This window comes from Rhinopithecus bieti, unplaced genomic scaffold (genome assembly GCF_001698545.2).
Source record: "Rhinopithecus bieti isolate Rb0 unplaced genomic scaffold, ASM169854v2 scaffold_33891, whole genome shotgun sequence".
Classification (NCBI taxonomy): domain Eukaryota; kingdom Metazoa; phylum Chordata; class Mammalia; order Primates; family Cercopithecidae; genus Rhinopithecus; species Rhinopithecus bieti.
Window position 1 is genome coordinate 797074 of NW_016814426.1, and position 17595 is coordinate 814668.

General features: G+C 54.5%; 1 protein-coding gene and 1 long non-coding RNA gene across 2 annotated transcripts in view; both read left to right on the forward strand.

The window, feature by feature from the left end:
* Positions 1-309, forward strand: part of LOC108514174 (uncharacterized) — a 1919-nt gene extending 1610 nt beyond the window's left edge. Inside the window, exon 2 of the long non-coding RNA XR_001881150.1 lies at positions 50-309. This is a non-coding gene — a long non-coding RNA (uncharacterized LOC108514174). The remainder of the gene's footprint in view (positions 1-49) is intronic.
* A 10440-nt stretch (positions 310-10749) lies between these two features.
* Positions 10750-12295, forward strand: SCGB3A1 (secretoglobin family 3A member 1). The gene is made up of 4 exons (XM_017850227.1): positions 10750-10925; positions 11509-11599; positions 11674-11812; positions 12146-12295. The coding sequence occupies exons 1-4, from the start codon at positions 10808-10810 to the stop codon at positions 12167-12169; spliced, it is 372 nt and encodes a 123-aa protein (XP_017705716.1). The 5' UTR covers positions 10750-10807; the 3' UTR covers positions 12170-12295.
* The last annotated feature ends 5300 nt before the right edge of the window (positions 12296-17595 follow it).

A 17595-nucleotide genomic window follows, 5' to 3' on the forward strand; every position in this document is an offset into this window, starting at 1 on the left:
CACCTCCCCAGTGGGTGTTACTCCAGGATACGTTGAACTCATGTATAAGGTCATCTTCATTGTCCCTGGGACCTCCCCTTCCTCTGCACCTCCTCCAACGTGGGACTGGCCTGTCGGGCTTCCCTAAGAGGAGCCCGAGGCTGTTCTCTGCAGAGGACCAGCCTGCCCGGTGTGCACCTCTCCTCTCTTCTCACTGCCCACCCAGGCATGTACCCGGAAGAAAACCAACTATGCCTTTCTAGACCATGTTCTCAGAAAAGATTGAAAATATTTAACAAGAGATAATAATAAATCTGATGCCAGTCTGTGTGTGTGTTGGGGACGGGAGTGTTGCTTTTGCTGTTTTTGCTTCTGTAATCTAAATGGGAATACAGAAAAGTCCCCACATTGGGTTTGGACTTTTTTTTTTTTTTTTTTTTTTTGAGACGGAGTTTCGCTCTTTCGCTCAGGCTGGAGTTCAGTGGCATGATCTCAGCTCACTGCAACCTCATCTTCCGGTTTCAAGCGATTTCCTGCCTCAGCCTCCCGAGTAGCTGGGATTACAGGTACCTGCCACCATGCCCAGCTACTTTTTATATTTTTAGTAGAGGTGGGGTTTTACCATGTTGGCCAGGCTGGTCTCGAACTCCTGGCTTCGGCCTCTCAAAGTGCTGTGATTACAGACATGAACCACCGCGCCCGGCCGCTTTTCTTGTTTTGGTTGTTTGGTTTGTAGAAATGAGGTCTCACTGTGTTACCCAGGCTGGATTTGGACATTTTAACTTTCCATTATAATTGACTGAATTTAGCCACTGACCTTGACCTATGCATCAACCCAAGTGTCCACCAACAGGGAGTCCTCCCATGCCCAGGCCTGAGCTGCTCCCCAAGCCCAAAGTATGCCCCTGTGTGGTGGTCATTGAAACACCTCCCCACTTCCATCCTGTACCACTTTCCTAGTGGGGCTGCACTCACACTTCTGGGCTCCTCTGGTCCTTCCTGTGTTGGACCTTCAGGGCTGGGCTCAAGTGTCCCTCCAGGTTCTAGCCACCCTCTCACACCCAGAGCACCACTCACTCCAGGCTGTGTGGATGGAAACAGCCAGTGAGCAGGGAGGGAGGAGTCATACCAGGCTACAGTGTGTGCCCACCGTGAGGGCCCCTTGGTCCCTCCTGCCTCCCAAGAACCTTCTCACCTTCTCCTCTCAGGCTCCAGCCCTTCTCCGGGTGCCACTGCTCACCTATGCCTCCCTATCTCCACCCCAGCCCTTCACTCTTCATTTCTGCCAAGAGCCCTTTGTCACCTGCTTGGGGGAGGTTTGGGGCCCAGGACATGTCCGAATGTCCTTTGATGCTATTGCCCCATGGTGTGGGGCACTATGGGGCGTTTGTGTCCAGCAGGCAGAGCTCCTGGGTGGCTGCTCAGAGCCACACATGGTCCTAGGACCTGGGGTTGGAACTTAAAGGCCACAGCCCCTGCTGTGGAGTGAGGAAGAGGGAGGAGGAAGACCAGAGGGACAGGGAGGGAGGGGAGTGGGAGGTGGGACAGGAGGCCACCGGGGCCCTAGGGCCTGAGAGCCCAGAGTTGGGTCTGTTTCTTATTTTAAGGCTGGAGGGGCATTCGGAGATGGGCTGACGTCTTTGACTGACATGTTTGCTCTGAGAAGGAGGAATCTCGAAGGAGTCTGGCCGAGCCTGCAGGGGGAAGCCCCAGGGGTGCGAGGATGGCTCTGGAAGGCCCTCTGAAAGAGGAGCTCCGTTATTAGCTGCCTGAATCCAGTGCAGAATCCTACGGACAGCCACATCGGATATTTGGGGAAAAGCCTTTCCTCAGTGGTCTTCTCCAGCCGCCCCGGGACCTGCATCCTTGATGCCTCACCTGAGGCTCTGGGTGTCCTTGGCTGAGGAGGGGTTGAGCCAGAGTCCCAGGCAGGCTGGGAGGACATTATGGGGACGAAGAGCCTGACTCCAGCTCAGGGTCTTTGTGGCTTTCTCAGTTCTGGGAAGGTACCAGGTCCAGATGGGAGGAAGAGCCCAGAAGAGAAGGGGGAGCATACGAGCAGCAGCCAGGTCTGCAGGGGTGCTGGGGTACTGGCGGGCTAGGAGACCAGAGGGCTCCCCCGGAGGACTCCCGCCCTAGATGCTCATTGTGCTTGGGCAGAGGGAATCCAAAAACTTCCAGCACCAAGACAGGCTCCCTCCCTCTCATTTCCCCACCCCATGACCACTCCCAGGCCACTCCACCCCAGTAGGCCCACATCGACTTTGTGTTTTTTTTGTTTGTTTTTTTTTTTTTTTTTTTGAGACAAAGTTTCACTCTGTCACCCAGGATGGAGTGCAGTGGTGCAATCATAGCTCTCTGCAGCCTTCACCTCCTGTGCTCAAGCGATTCTCTCGCCTTGGCCTCCTGAGTAGCTGGGACTACAGGGGCTCACTATACCTAGCTTCCGGTAGACTCTTGAAGCTGTGTGCTTAGTCCAGATAATCAGCCACAGTGTCCAAGGTGCTGGCCAGTCCCCGGGTCACTGGGGCCGTCTCCACCCCGATCTCTGCATGTGGATTCAGGGAGGGGACCATAGCGTCACTGAGAGGGGGCTGCCTTTGTGCCTTTGGCAACCACCAAATGAGGCCTGGGTCTCCTCTGCCACTGGGCAGAGAGCCGGGGGCAGGCTGGGCTCTGGGGGCTCCTCAGGGCTGGGAGCAGAGGATGGGATATCAGACGTGGCACCCTGCAGCTGGTGAGCCTGAGCCCAGCACCTCCCCTCAGAGTCTCGGTTTCTCATTCATGACTGCCACCTTGCAGAGCTGTGGTGATAAAAGGCCCCAGTGGTGCTGGGGGAGACCCCACCCAGGTAAAAGCCCCTCTTCCGACCAAGTGATGTGAACAGGGGCATATGACCCACACTGACTCCCCCACCCACCCATGCAACAGTTAACACCACACGCTCCCACCCATTCCCATGTGCCCGATGGACTGAAGGTTTGTGTCCTGAAATGCACATGTTAAAATCCTACTCGCAGTGTGATGGTGTTAGGAGGCGGGGCCCTCGGGAGGTGAGCAGGTCATGAGGGTGGAGCCCCTGGGAATGGGATCAGTGTCCTTACAAGAGGAGGCCAGAGAGCTCCCTAGCCCCCTTTCCACCGCGTGAGAAGTCAGCTGTGTGGAAACCAGGAATCGGCCCTCACCAGACCCCCGACCTGCCTGTGCCTTGATCTTGGCCTTCCCAGCTTCCAGGACTGTCAGGAAGAAAGGTGAGCCCAGCCTCAAAGCAATGTGCGTAGGGGAAACGTGTCCCTCCTGAGAGCGAACTGGGAGGTGTCCGAGGTCAGCAAGCGCCCCCCACTCCCCCCACCCTTGTTCTGCTCTGGAGGAGTATCTGGCTGCAGCCACCACAACGGGGAGAGGGGACAATTCCCCCTTCCCGGGCCGAGTGGAGGACACCACCTTCCCCTCAGGGCGCGTCCAAAGAGGGAAGCAGAAACTCCTACGCTTTCCACCAGAGCCGCTGGCAGCCACGTGTGCTGTAAACCTGACCACGGTGGGCAGGGAGGCTAGAGGGTGTGGGGGCTGAACCCGGGCTTGAGGAGGAGCCCAGGGCGGCCACGAAGAGAGAGGATTAAGGGATTTGAAATATGCCTGGGGCAGCATCCTTGGCAGCCTGGGCTGCCCCTCTGTGGGACACAGGGGTGGAGTCAGCCGGGCAGCTCCCAGGGTCCCTCCTGTCCCTGGCTGCTGAGGCACTGCCAGGAGCTCCATCACAGCTGGCTTTTGGGCAGCAGGGCCACACAGGACTGCCCAGCCCTGGAAGGAGGCAGCTCCCCTGAGAAGGACATGGCCTCCCCTAGGGACAACCAGGTACCTGGAAGTCATCAGCCGGTCTCCACGGAGCGGCAGCAGTAACGGAAGGGAATACTTGGGCAGGGCCTTGCTTTTGGGACGGCAGCGAGTGCATCTCTGCCACGGTGGGATCTTGGCCTGGAGTCTGGGCTGGGACCTCCCCTGGGTCTGATCCCCCAACTCTCACCCCTGCCTGGCTGCTCCGAGCCCTGGAACATGGAGGCAGCACAGGATTCTGTGCCTTCCAGGTCAATGGGAGGGCCTTGCCACCCCCTGGGGATGCTAGGCGTGTGAAGAGCGTGGCCTGAGCACCATGCAGACCCATCTCAGACTGCCGGGGACTGCAGGCAGGTCACTGATGTTCTCTGAGCTGTGTTTCTTCTGAATCGTGAGGGTGACAATGCCCTTCTCACCCCAGTACCATTCCATTCAGGAAACCACTTCAGTCCCTGGACTCAGTGGGGCTCTGTGGACTGGAGTGCTTTCCTCAGTGGAATGGTATTGGGGTGGGGAGGGCAGGGAGCACTGCTGGGCTCTCCCAGACTCCCTGGCTCACCTGCTGGGTACACAGAGGTGTGGAGCCCTGCCCAGGTTCATCCCATGAATCCCTGCCAGCACCCCTTCCTCAGCCTCCTTCCTCACTGAACAGACTGGAGCAGGGAAGCCAGACGTAATGAGACCCCGTGCTTCCTTGGTGGCTGCGGCTGCTGTGGGCAGCTCGGTCCCTGGCGCAGTGGGGTCAAGCCTCACGGGAGGGCCCTGGGGATAGCACCAGCGCTTGTGGGCCTGGGCCCAAATTAGTATCGGAGGTTTGGCACTGCTGGCTGCCAGCCTCTCACTCCAAGGAGGACAACTGTCTAAAAAATGGGAGCTGAGAGGCCGGGCGCAGTGGCTCACACCTGTAATCCCAGCACTTTAGAAGGTCAAGGCAGGCGGATCATGAGGTCAGGAGATCGAGACCATCCTGGCTAACATGATGAAACCCCGGCTCTGCTAAAAATACAAAAAATTAGCTGGGCATGATGACACACACCTGTAGTCCCTGCTACTTGGGAGGCTGAGGCAGGAGAATCGCTTGAACCCAGGGGGCAGAGGTTGCAGTGAGCCGAGGTTGCACCATTGCACTCCAGCCTGGTGACAGAGCAAAGCTCTGTCAAAAAAAATAAAAATAGAAAAAAGGGAGCTGTGAGACGGCAGAGGAGAATGAGGTATGAGGTCCTGGTGACATCCTTTGAGCCTGGATCAAGCTTTGCCTGAAGGCGGAGCCATTCCTGGAATTTCAGTCTTCGCTTAAGCCATGTGGGTCAGCTTTTCTGTCGCTTTCACCAAATGCCCTGAACCCACAAGGCAGGAACCTGCTCCCCCTCCCCACAGCAGGGGAGGGCCCCGGACAGGGAAGGGGAAAAGGAAGTGGTTGAGAGCCGGATCAATATTGACCCGGGGACGGTGCTGCAGACGGGCACTCAGGATGTGCCCACGACACTGCCCAGCACCCCAGGGCCCACGGGGCCGAGCTACGAGGAAGGAGGACGGGGGTTGCGCAGGGGGTGCTGGCAGGGATTCATGGGGCGACCGTGGGCAGGGCTCCACGCCTCTGTGTACCCAGCAGGTGAGCCAGGGTGCCTGGGAGGGCGCAGCAGCACTCCCTGCTCTGGCCTTACCTGCCGGGCATTGCCACACCCCAGCCTGCTCCCCACCAAACCACTTCCCACTGGCACAGGAGAAACCCGGAGTCCCCGCTGGAACAGGCGAGCTGCCTGTCCTTGTGGCCTGCTCAGGGCAGCGTGAGGGGGGTCTGCTGCCGGCCGCTGTGGTGACCCTGGTCAGGAAGACTTCCCCGGGGGGACTTGGGGGTTGTGCTGACCGGGGCTGGGGGCCGAGACCAGGCTATGGCCTGGAGCCCCCACAAGTCCCTTGAGAAAGAGTCCCAGGACCATCGGGAAACACAGGGTGCCAGCTGATGACACCAGGGCTGCCCATCGGTCCCACCTTCGGGTAGGAAAGTTTGCTCAGAAGGAGTGAGGAAGGGGGTCTTGGGGCCGGGGTCCAGCGCCTGCAGACATAGAACGAAGAACAGTTTCTATTGGAACAGCACCACAGACTCTTCACAAAGCCCAAAATCATTACAGCATGGAGGGCTAACCTAACCAGGGCCCAGCCGCCAGGACACCACATGACAGCCAGCCATCCCAGGAGAGCAGCGGTGGGCATGGAGGGGCCCCAGAAAACTACAGCAATGAGCAGTCACCAAGATGCCTGCTCTGGGGGGAAGCTGCACTCACCTGCCCAGGTGAGCACATCAGAGAGGCATGAGTGTCCGGAGTTCAACCCAGTTTGCTTAATAATTTATGTACTGAAGGCATTAGGAAGAGAGGGCACCAGAGAAAGAGGGATATCAAAGAGAGGGGCATCACAGAGAGTGGGGGCCTCAGAGAGAGAGGGGGCATCAGAGAGGAGGGCATCAGAGAGGGGGATGGAGGCATCAGAGTGGGCATCTGCTGCCTGGACAGCCCTCCACAGGTGTCTGCGGAAGCACCGCCACAGTGTGGGCCGGGCAGAGGCACCATGAGCCTCTAGGCTCCCCCAGCAGGAGCACCCAGGGGCTGAGTACCCTGCTCCAAGGCCCTGAGGTCCTTCAGTGGGCCCCGAATTCAGTATCTGGCCCCTTTCCCAGAACCGCAAAGTGCTTCTTTACCTTCCAGCTCTTCCTGCATTTCGTGGGAGCGAGCAAAGTGTGCGTGTTTGTTTTGGCCCAAAAGATGCCCTGCAAACACCGCCCAGGACAGGCTGACCGTGTCATCTGCAGACAGTGCCAAGCACTTTCCCAGTGTCTCAGCAGAGCTGTGCCCGCAGGGGCTGCGAGCAGGAGTGGCAGGGAAGGCCAGGCTGATGTGAGGACGCTGTGACCTGCCCCGTCCCACGCTGGGTGGACTCTGACACCCACCCTGGAAGCCTCACCTGGCCTGACCTTCAAGGGGCAGGGCAGCAATCAGAGGGCATGGCAGCCCCCAGGTCCATCCACACCCCAACTCCTGGAACCTTAGAATGTTAAGCTCAGCAGGGACAGTCTCAGCAGCCTGATTGGGGGCGTCATTGTGAGATGGGAGGACTGTCCTGGATTACCTAGGTGAGCCCTAAATGCAACACCACACACACTCATAAGATGGCGGCAGAGGTTTCACACTCACACCCACCCATACACACACACATTCACACACACTTGCACACAATTCAAACACACACACGTATATCCACACCTATCCTCCCTCCCACACTCTCACTCCCACATACACTCAGACTCACATCCACACACACTTGTACACACATTCACACACTCAAACACACCCACAAACACACCCACACTCACTCCCCTTCACACACACAGTCTCATTCTCATTCACTGTCCATCTCTCACACACACTCACACACACACACACAAGAGGAGGAGGCCATGTGACCAGGGAGGCAGAGACTGGAGTGATGCCGTCACCAGCCAAGGGACCCTGGCAGCCCCCATAAGCAGGGAGAGGCCAGGAGTGGATAAGCTCCTCCAGCCTCTGCAGGAAGAGCGGCCCTGCGGACACCTCGCCTTCACCCCTGTGACACCACACTTCTGGGCTCCAGACCTGTGAGTGGCGTAAATGTGTTGTTTTCAGCCACCAGGTATGTGGTGACTTGTCACAGCAGCCTCAGGAAATGAATACAGGGGCAGCCGCTGACCCAGCTGTGCAGGTCTAGGCGCAGGCCAGACCCTCAGCCTGCCTGACCCCCAACTGCTGCAGAGGCTTCGCCAGGCGTGGTCCCCAGAGCCAGTGTGGGGGTGAGGGGCTGGCCCAGCCTGGGGTGACCACGGCAGCTCAGGAGAGGAGAGCCCATCCTCTGGCCCTGTCAGCGGTGAAATGGGGACACGTTTCTCTGGGGATCTGGAGGATGGATTTTTGGAATTTGAAACCTTGGGGCACTGTCAAACGAGGGCCTGTCACCACCCTGCTGGCTTGTGGGAAATGGGAACAGATCCACCCGAGGCACCAAGAGCCGGAAGGGGGAGCAAGGTTATTTTGAAGACAAAGAATCCCTGGAGGCAGGTGCAAGGGGCTGCTGGAGTGGCCAGGACGCCAAGTGCTGCTGGGGACCCACGGATGACCGTCTCCCCTCCTCTTGGCCTCCACATCACCTGGTCTTTCCCACAGGCAGTGTTCTCCGGTCCCCAGGCAGCACGGGGAAAGGTGGCCCCAAAGTCAGCTCCCAAGATGCGTCCACTGTGATTGCTTGGGCCAAGGCGCCAGACCCTGCTCGGGAGAAGAACAAGCATCACGAGGATGTGGAGACACTGGGACCCTTGTGCGTTGTTGCTGGGAAGGCAGCGTGGTGCCGCTGCTGTGGGAGAGATGGCAGATCCTCGCCAAATGACACATGCAAATACCACAGGCTCCAGCCATTCTACCTCTCAGGAGCCGCCCAGAAGAGCCAACAGCAGGGTCTCAAAGAGGCATTTGTACAGCCGTGTTCATGGCTGCATTACAGCAGCAGTTAAAACATGCAAGCGCCTATGCGTCCACCCACAGGTGAAGTGAATGGGTGAAGAAAATGTGGCACAGCTGTGCAGCGGAGTAGTATCCTACCCTAAAAAGGAAGGAAATTGAAGGTCGTGAATGAACCTTGAGGATATCACGCTAAGTGAAATAAGCCAGACACAAAAGACAAACACTGCCTGATTCCACTCACGAGGTGCCAGGCGGTGCCAAATTCAGAGATAGAAAGCAGAATGGTGGTGCCAGGGGCTGGGGGAGGGGAGTGAGGAGTTGTTTAATGGGCTCAGAGTTTCCGTTTTACAGGAGGAAAAGAGTTCTGGAAATGGACTGTGGTGATGTTTGCACAACACTGTGAATCTGCTTAATGTTAATGGAATGTACCCTTAAGATGGTGAAGATGGGCTGTGCAGGGTGGCTCACACCTGTAATCGCAGCACCTTGGGAGTCTGAGGCGGGAGGATTGATTCAGGCCAGGATTTTGAGACCAGCTTGGTCAACAAAGCGAGACCCCATCTCTACAAAAAATAAAAATAAATCAAGTCAGGCGTGGTGGCTCACACCTGTAATCCCAGCACTTTGGGAGGCTGAGGCAACAGTATTGCTTGAGGCTAGCAGTTCAAGACCAGTCTGGGCAACATAGTGAGACTTTGTCTCTACAAAAAGTAAGCAAAATTAGCTGGATATAGTGGTGTGCACCTGGAGCCCTAGCTTCTTGGGAGGCGGAGGTGGGAGAAGCGCTTGAGCCTGGGAGGTGGAGGCTGCAGGGAACCAACATCACATCACTACATTCCAGCCTGGGCGACAGAGTGAGACTCTGTCTCAACAAACAAACAAAAAACAAAATCAAAATCCACTGAGTGTGGTGGCTGTCACCTCTAGTCTCAGCTACTTGGGAGTCTGAGGTGGGAGGATTGTGTGAGCTCAGGAGTTTGAGACCAGCCTGGGCAACATGGCAAGGCAGTGTCTTTACCACCACCAAAAAAGGAATTAATTTCAAAATGTTTTTTAAAAAGAAAATGTATTTCCCATTAAAATTACTTCCATGATGACCAACAAAACACAACACAACCAAACTCCAGATTTATAATGCAAAAATCTCCCAAACAAAATAGTCAAGAAAAAGCGTAAGCGACACGCCTGGAATCCCAGCACTTTGGGAGGCTAAGGCAGGCGGATCACAAGGTCAGGAGATCAAGACCATCCTGGTTAACACGGTGAAACACCGTCTCTACTAAAAATACAAAAAATTAGCCGGGCGTGGTGGTGGCGCCTGTGGTCCCAGCTACTTGGGAGGCTGAGGCAGGAGAATGGCGTGAACCCGGGAGGTGGAGCTTGCAGTGAGCCGAGATCGCGCCACTGCACTCCAGCCTGGGCGACGGAGCGCGACTCCGTCTCAAAAAAAAAAAGAATAGAAAAGAAAAGAAAAGCGTAAATGAACAGAACAATGTGAATGCGTGCACCTGTTCCTGACAGTTAGCAAGCCACAACTGTCTGCAGGTGCGGAGGAGGCCGCAGTAGCTCCGGGTGGCTGAGGGATAAGACATGCTATCAGCCATGGCAAAGGCATTCCAGGACACTGCCTGAAGAGTCAGGTCTTCCCACCAGGAGCCAGTGTACCATGCATGCCAGCTACGCTTTACAAAATAAAAGAGAGGCTTTGCACCAACGAATGCTGAGATCAGCCATGAACCAAAAAGTGAGTCACTCAATGCTCGATGCCTGGGGTCAAAAAATAGAGGGGGAAAAAAGGGCTAAAAGCAAATTAATTTATGTATCATTTACAAAACTTTTCAAAAAGTGTTTTGCTCTCCATCTGTCACACTTCTGCAGTGACAGACGAGTGAGGACATTTAGAGAGACTCTGGAACAGACGAGGCCCATCCACTGGTGTCGAGGCTAGTTTCGAAGACAGAAAAACGCCCCAGTTCTTTCTGTGTTGCAACTATGGCTGCCTGTGGCCCGGCCAGGGAGGTGGCCAGGAATGAGGCCTGATCGTCTCTGGCGCCTCCACCTCGGCTTCCCCAAGCCCAGAAGGCGCCCACGAGGACCCCCATTGCCTGACATTGCCACGGTCTGGGATCAGAGGCAGGGACCACCGACCTGCTGCCGTTTCCCAGCCGGGACCTGCGCCGCCCGCGCACCTGCTCTGGCGCGAGGGAACCTCCGCCTCACCAGGGCCCAGCCCTGCAGTGAGGCCCACGGGGTCAGACCGCAAAGTGAAGGTGCGGGCCGGGTGGGCCTCGGGGAGACAAAGGCCAGGCCTGCCTGCTCTCAGACGGCCCAGCTCTGGGTCCCAGCCCCTGCCAAGAGGAAGTACCCCAGGCAGGGAAGGGGTCACTGGCTTCCCAGGGCCCGCCGGCCGCAGCAGGAAGTTGGCCAGGGCTCGGCCATGAGCGGAGCAGGGAGGGCTTTCTCAGGAGCATGGGCGAGGCCGGCCTGGAGGGGCGAGGACCGGGTATATGAAGCCCCGTGGCCAGGCCCGGGCATCCGCAGGTCCCCAGCGCGCCCCGAGCCCCTGCGCCATGAAGCTCACCGCCGCCCCCCTGGGGCTCTGCGTGGCCCTGTTCTGCAGCTCCGGTGAGCGCCCCGGGCTCCTGGCCCGCACGGTGGGGCCTGAGGCCGCGGCGCCCGCTGTGCCCCGCCCCTGCCTGCGCCGATCCTGGATCCCAGGGTCCTTCCAGCCTCGCCCAGCGCCCAGGGGGCTCCGCCACCCCGCGGCCCGTCCCGGGGCCCCGCGCCTGCGCTTCCCGCGCCTGCAGCCCTAGGCCTCCCTCCTCTCAGGGCTCTCTCCAGCCTCGAGCCAGGACAGGGGCCGCCCCTGGCCTGGGAACAGCCGTCTGTCCCCTCATCCTGCAAGGTGCAGCGCGAGGGTCCTCTCCTTTGGGAGCCCGCCCTAGAGCCGGCACAGAGTTCACCGGTCCTTCCGCCACCCTCAGGCCACTCTGGTGTCCCTGCAGCGTGTCCTCGCGGGGCCGCCTCCCCAGAGCCCCCTGTGTCCCGGGGGCTCGCTCCCGGCAGGCCTCGGCGAAGGAGGGAGAGGGCGGTCAGGGAGCCGGGCAGGGCGCGACGGTTCCTGGGCGCCTTCCGCGGGGGCGCGTCCTGGGCCCGCCTTCTGGGGACCCCTGCGCGCAGGCGGTGACCCCTCCCTGTTTGCTTGCAGCTGCTGCTTTCTTTGTGGGTTCGGCCAAGCATGTGGCCCAGCCTGTCACTGAGCTGGAGTCGGGAGCAGAGGCTGCGGCTGGGACCCTGGCCAACCCCCTCGGCACCGCGGCCAACCCCTCGGCAGCCTCAACCCCTCGGCAGCCTCACACCCCCTCGGGACCCTCAACCCCCTCGGGACCCTCAACCTGCTGAAACTCCTGCTGACAAGCCTGGGCATCCCCGTGAACCACCTCGTAGAGGGCTCCCAGAAGTGTGTGGCTGAGCTGGGCCCCGAGGCCCTGGGGGCCGTGAAGTCCCTGCTGGTAACGTGGGCACCCCGGGAACCCTCCCTGCACGGGCGTCCCTTCCCGGCCAGCCTCAAAATTGCACCAGAGGTGTCCAGGCCCTACGTCAGGGCTGTTTCCTGTCCAGCCCCTCCAAGCCCTGTCCCTGGAATAAGCCTGGGTTTCCCGGTGGGAACTGGGTGGGGCACATCCGAGCTGCAGGGGCGGGGAGGGCTGAGGTGGCCCCGCGCGGGTGCGCATACCCTGGAGACGCCAGCGGACCCGCCCCGCTCCCACTCCCGACAGAGCCGGCCGCTGCCGCGCCCTGGCCTGAGTTCTTGGGGGCCCTCAAGCTCGGCCTCTGCTTTCCAGGGGGTCCTGACAATGTTCGGCTGAGCCGAGAGTGGAGTAGCTACACCTGAGGACAAGACGCTGCCCACCCGCGGGGCCTGAAAACCCCGCCACGGGGCGGACCGTCCCATCCCCTTCCCCGGCCCCTCTCAATAAACGTGGTTAAGAGCAGCTTGAGCCTGATATTTTCTCACCCAAATGCTGATGCCTGTGGGGGACCGACAGTGCCAAGTCCCAGATTTGGTGAGGGGGTGAGGGAGAGAGGGAGAGAGGGAGAGAGGGAAGGTGCGAGAGTCTGCGGGTGGCACAGAGATGGGGCCAGCATCAGAGGTAAACTGGATTTGGAAGCAAAACTGGCAGGTCTTTCTTCCTGTTGTGCTCTGTAACTGTTTAAGAAGCATAAACATTATCTACTCCTTGAAGACTGGCGAGATTGCAAACGCGCCAAAGTTATTTGCTGCTAAAATTGGAAAGTTTTTGTTTTTTCCCTCTGTAATTGTAGATTTCTTCCTCGGAAATGGGGAAGGAATGAGGGCTTCAGGAAATTCGCTGCTGGGCTTGTTTTCCCTGTGGTTTCTGCTGGTTTTGCTCACATAACCTAGCGGCTTTGATTCCTTCTGCTCTGCCAGAGAGACCACCTTTTGTCCCCTGATCCGAGTGTTGCCGGGAAGGTGCCCAGGGAACCCAGACGTCCACGTCCATTTCAGGGGAAGCTTCCCAGTAAACTTCCTTGCCGGGAAAAATAACTGCCGCACGTGGCTTGAGCAGGGCTTCTCCCCTCCCCCCCCACCATCGTGAATATCCACACAAGATTTAAAAATTTTTTTGGTTGGGCACAGTGGCACACACCTGTAATCCCAGTACTTTGAGAAGCCGAGGCAGGTGGATCACTTGAGTCCAGGAGTTTGAAACCGGCCTGGGCAACATGAGGAAACGCCGTCTCTACAAAAAATACAAAAACTTGGGGGGGGGGGCGCGCGGTGGCTCATGCGTGTAATCCCAGCACTTTGGGAGGCTGAGGAGGGTGGGTCACGAGGCCAAGAGATCGAGACCATCCTAGCCAACATGATGAAACCTCGTCTCTACTAAAATACAAAAATTAGCCGGGCATGGTGGCTCGAGCCTGTAGTCCCAGCTATTCAGGAGGTAGAGGCAGAAGAATCGCTTGAACCTGAGAGGTGGATATTGCAGTGAGCCAAGATGGTAGCCGGGCGCAGTGGCTCAGGCCTGTAATCCTAGCACTTTGGGAGGCCGAGGTGGGCGGATCACCTGAGGTTAGGAGTTTGAGACCAACCCTGACCAACATGGAGAAACCCCATCTCTACTAAAAATACAAAATTAGCCAGGTGTGGTGGCACATGCCTGTAATCCCAGCTGCTCGGGAGACTGAGGCAGGGAGAATTGCTTGAACCCAGGAGGTGGAGGTTGCGGTGAGCTGGAGATTGAGCCACTGCACTCCAGCCTGGGCAACAAGAGTGAAACTCCGTCTAAAAAAAAAACAAAACAAGATCGTGTCACTGCACTCCAGCCTGGTGACAGAGTGAGACTCCGTCTAAAACAAAACAAAACAAACCCCAAAATACCAAAGTTATCTGGGCATGGTGGCCTGTGCCTGTAATCCCAGCTACTCGGGAGGCTGAGGCGGGAGGATCACTTGAACCAGAGAGGTCAGGCTGCAGTGAGCCGTGATTGCACCACTGCACTCCAGCCTGGTCAGCAAAGAGATACCCCGTCTCAAAATACATAAATAATACAGTAAAATAAAAAGTTTGGCCATTTTGATGAGTTCACAAGCAAACCACAACAGGCAAGAAGCCACCTGGATCCAGATGCCATGAAATCTTATCCACACATTGTCCCCAAGGCCCTGCAGGGCTGTGGATCTCCACGGGGTGGGGAAGGCTTTGGTCTGGACCAAGAGTGAGAATCACAAGGTCATGGGGACACTGACCCCACCATGACCCCAAGCCCACCTCCCCCAGTATTATATATCCAGGCTTTTTGCAGGTTGTCTGCTAACAATTCCTTAACTAACTGGATTAAAACATCCGGGTAAATCATTATGGGAACATGTAGAGCCTGTTGGAACTGACGGTGGGTGGGCTGTGGTACTATCCTGAGATGGCCCTGCTACCCTCCACCCCTGGAATCTTTCCAGGAAAACAACAGGGGGAAAGCGAAGTGCTTAGTAAAAAAGGGAAACTGCGAATACCAGTTGAATTTCCAAGACCAGCTACAACGTCTAGCTTCCTTCCTCCTGTAGATTCCTGGAAGAGAGACCAACATAATCCTGGAGGTGCTGGTCCCAAAGATACTGTTTGTCAGTGAGCAGGTATATGCAGACCTGCCCCCAAAGACCCAGGGAGCTAAGGGGCTGAAGAAAGAGTCTGACAAGTTCAGTTTCTCAGAAATAAACATTTAATAGGGACTTAAAACCAGAAGCCATGTCTCGGGTGGACTTGAGGTGGTGCATCCCCCGCTGTCAACTTCCAGCCCCAGGCTGTGTACATCACGGGGAAAAGGTACACATGCTTCAGCAGGGACGTGAGAGGCAATGGAAGTCGACCCCTCAAAGGCAAGAGTGCTTATGGCCAAAGTGCTGGGACTGAGGCATGACCCATGGCGCCCAGCCCAAGGATAAAATGTTTTAAAATGGTTACTATTTCAAAAATATTTCATATTGCCACAAAAGACCAAACACATTCTTTAAAGCAGCCTCTAAAAGTGGAAGTTAGGAAAACAAATAAACTTAACTTGGTTTCTAACGGGGGCCTAACCACCAAGGAACTATTCTAAGTAATGTAACAATGTAGTAATTTAATTTACGCCCTGGGATGGGTCCACCCCAAGGACAAGAGGAACTGTGAAAACAATTTTAAACTTCTCTTATTGGCGGCATTGCTATACTGAAGCCGTTCTGTGCATATTCTGTGACAACTCAGATGTGTAATCAGGTTACTCTCATTGAAGTCAGATTTCTGGCAAAGTTAAAAGAAGATGCTGATGATGTAAGAGTAAGTAAAACCTTAAGGCTCAAGATCACACTTGGAAGTATAATTGTAAATGCCTGATGTTTTTAGATGTGGAGTCTCACTCTGTCACCCAGGCTGGAGTGTAATGATGTGATCACAGCTCACTGCAGCCTTGAACTCCTGGGCTCAGGCGATCCTCCCACCTCAGCCTCCCAAGTAGCTGGTACTATAGGTGTGAGCCACTGCACCCAGCTTTTTTTTTTTTTTTTTTTTTTTTTAATTTATGGCTGGCATGGTGGCTAATCCCAGCACTTTGGGAGGTTGAGGCAGGAGGATCCCTTGAGCCCAGGAGTTCAAGATCATCCTTGAACAAGGGCAGTAAGGTAAGACTTTATACAGAATATTTTAAAAATTAGCTGGGTGTGGTGGCGCGCATCTGTAGTCCCAGGTACTTGGGAGGCTTAGGTGAGAGGGTCACTTGAGCCCAGAAAGCGAGCTGTGATTGTGCCACTGCACTCCAGCCTGGGTGACAGAGTGAGACTCCTCTGGGTGCCAAAGCAAGCCCCTGTCCCACTCCCCCAAAAAAACACCCCAGCATTAACAGGCGTTTGGAAGAAGTTGATTCCAGTCTAATGGATAACCAAGGGGTTCAAGGCTTCAGGTAGTAACTGCAGATGTGATAGCAATAACAAGAGAACTTGAATTAGAAGTGAATCCTGACTGAAGATGTGGCTGCACTGCTGCAACCCCATGATAAAACTTGAACAGGTAAGGAGTGGAGTGAGGAGTTACTCCTTATGGATGAGCAAAGAAAGTGGTTTATTGAGACGGAATCTCCTCCCAGTGAAGAGGCTGCAAACCTCACTGAAATGACCACATAGGAGGTAGTTTTAGAAAAGAGTACACACACTTAGTTGACAAAGCAGCAGCCGGTTTTGAGGGGATTAACTCCAATTTTGAAAGAAGTTCTACTGTGAGTAAAATTCTATCAAACACAATTGCATGCAACATAGAGAAATCTTTTGTGAAAGGAAGAGTCAATGCTGCAAACTTCATTGTCTTATTTTAAGAAGTTGCCACAGCCACCCCAACTTTCTGCAACCACCACCCTGATCAGTCAGCAGCCATCAACATTGAGACAAGATCCTCTACCAGCAAAACGATTATCACTCACTGAAGGCTCAGATATCTAGGCAATAAAGTATTTTAAAATTAAGGCATGCTCCTTAAGACATAATGCTATTGCATACTGAATAGACTACACTATCGTGTAAACATAACTTTCACATGCACTGAGAAACCAAAAAGTTCACGACTTGGTTTACTGCAGTGGCCAGAAACAAAGCCCTCAGTATCTCCGAGGTACGCCTGAATTCAGCTGTCCCAGCACTATTCATTGAGGATGCTACACTTTCCGCTATTGAGATATCTTGGCAAGTCTGTCACAGATCAATTGATGAGAAATGTAAGGGCTTATTTCTTAGGATTTAAATTCTATTCTATTGACCAATATGCTATCCTTATGCTAGAACCACACTGTCTTGATTACTGTAGCTTTGTAATTAGTTTTAAAATCAGGATGTTTTAGTCCTCCAACTTTGACCCTCTTCAAGACTATTTGGCTATTTTGGAGGTCCCTTGGATTTCCATATGACTTTAAAGATTAGATTGTCAATCTCTGCAACAAACAAAAAGTCAGCTGGGATTCTGATAGAGACTGCATTGAATCTGTAGATCAATTTAGGGAATATTGCCATCTTAATATTATCCTTCAATCCAAGAACATGAATTCCCTGCTTTCTCGGGGGAAAGTCTTAGTCTTTCATCATTAAGTATAATATCAACTGTAGGTTCAGATTGAGGAAGTTCTGGGTTTTTTTGTTTGTTTTTGAATGGAGAGTAAGTTTTGTCAATGATCCTATGCTTCTCCTTTATTCTACTGATACAATGCATCACATTAATTGCATAAATCCCACTTGGTCATGGTGCAAAATCCTTTTTTATATGTTGCTGAATCCTATTTTGCTAGTATGTTTTGAGGATTTTGGATCTATATTTAAAAGTGATTGGTATGTAGTTTTCTTTGAGATTATCTTTGTCTGGTTTTGATATCAGGGTAATACTGACCTCATAGAATGAGTTAAAAAGTGTTCCCTCTTCTACTTTTTGAAGTTTGTGAGTAATTGGTATCAACTTAAATACTTGATAGCATTCACCAGTGAAGCCATCAGGGCCTACGCTTTTCATTTTGTAGTTTTTTCCATTACTAATTCAATCTCTTTATTGCTGTACATCTATTCAGATTTTCTTTTCTTCTTGAGTCAGTTTTGGTAGTGTCTTTCTAGGAATCTATCCATGTCATCTACATTGTCTAATTCATTGGCATACAATTGTCCATAGCATTCCATAGTAATTCTTTTCATTCTATAAAGGTTGGTAGTAATGTCTCCCTTTCATTCCTGATTTTAGTAATTTAAACAGTTTTTTATGTTCAGACTA

What these genes read in the sequence shown, in the direction of transcription:
- SCGB3A1 (XM_017850227.1), top strand. Translation starts at nt 10,808, where the DNA reads ATGAAGCCCCGTGGCCAGGCCCGGGCATCCGCAGGTCCCCAGCGCGCC. An exon ending in GGCCCTGTTCTGCAGCTCCG is followed by an intron (nt 10,926 to 11,508) that starts GTGAGCGCCCCG and finishes GTTTGCTTGCAG; the next exon opens with CTGCTGCTTTCTTTGTGGGT. An exon ending in GGGCCGTGAAGTCCCTGCTG is followed by an intron (nt 11,813 to 12,145) that starts GTAACGTGGGCA and finishes TCTGCTTTCCAG; the next exon opens with GGGGTCCTGACAATGTTCGG.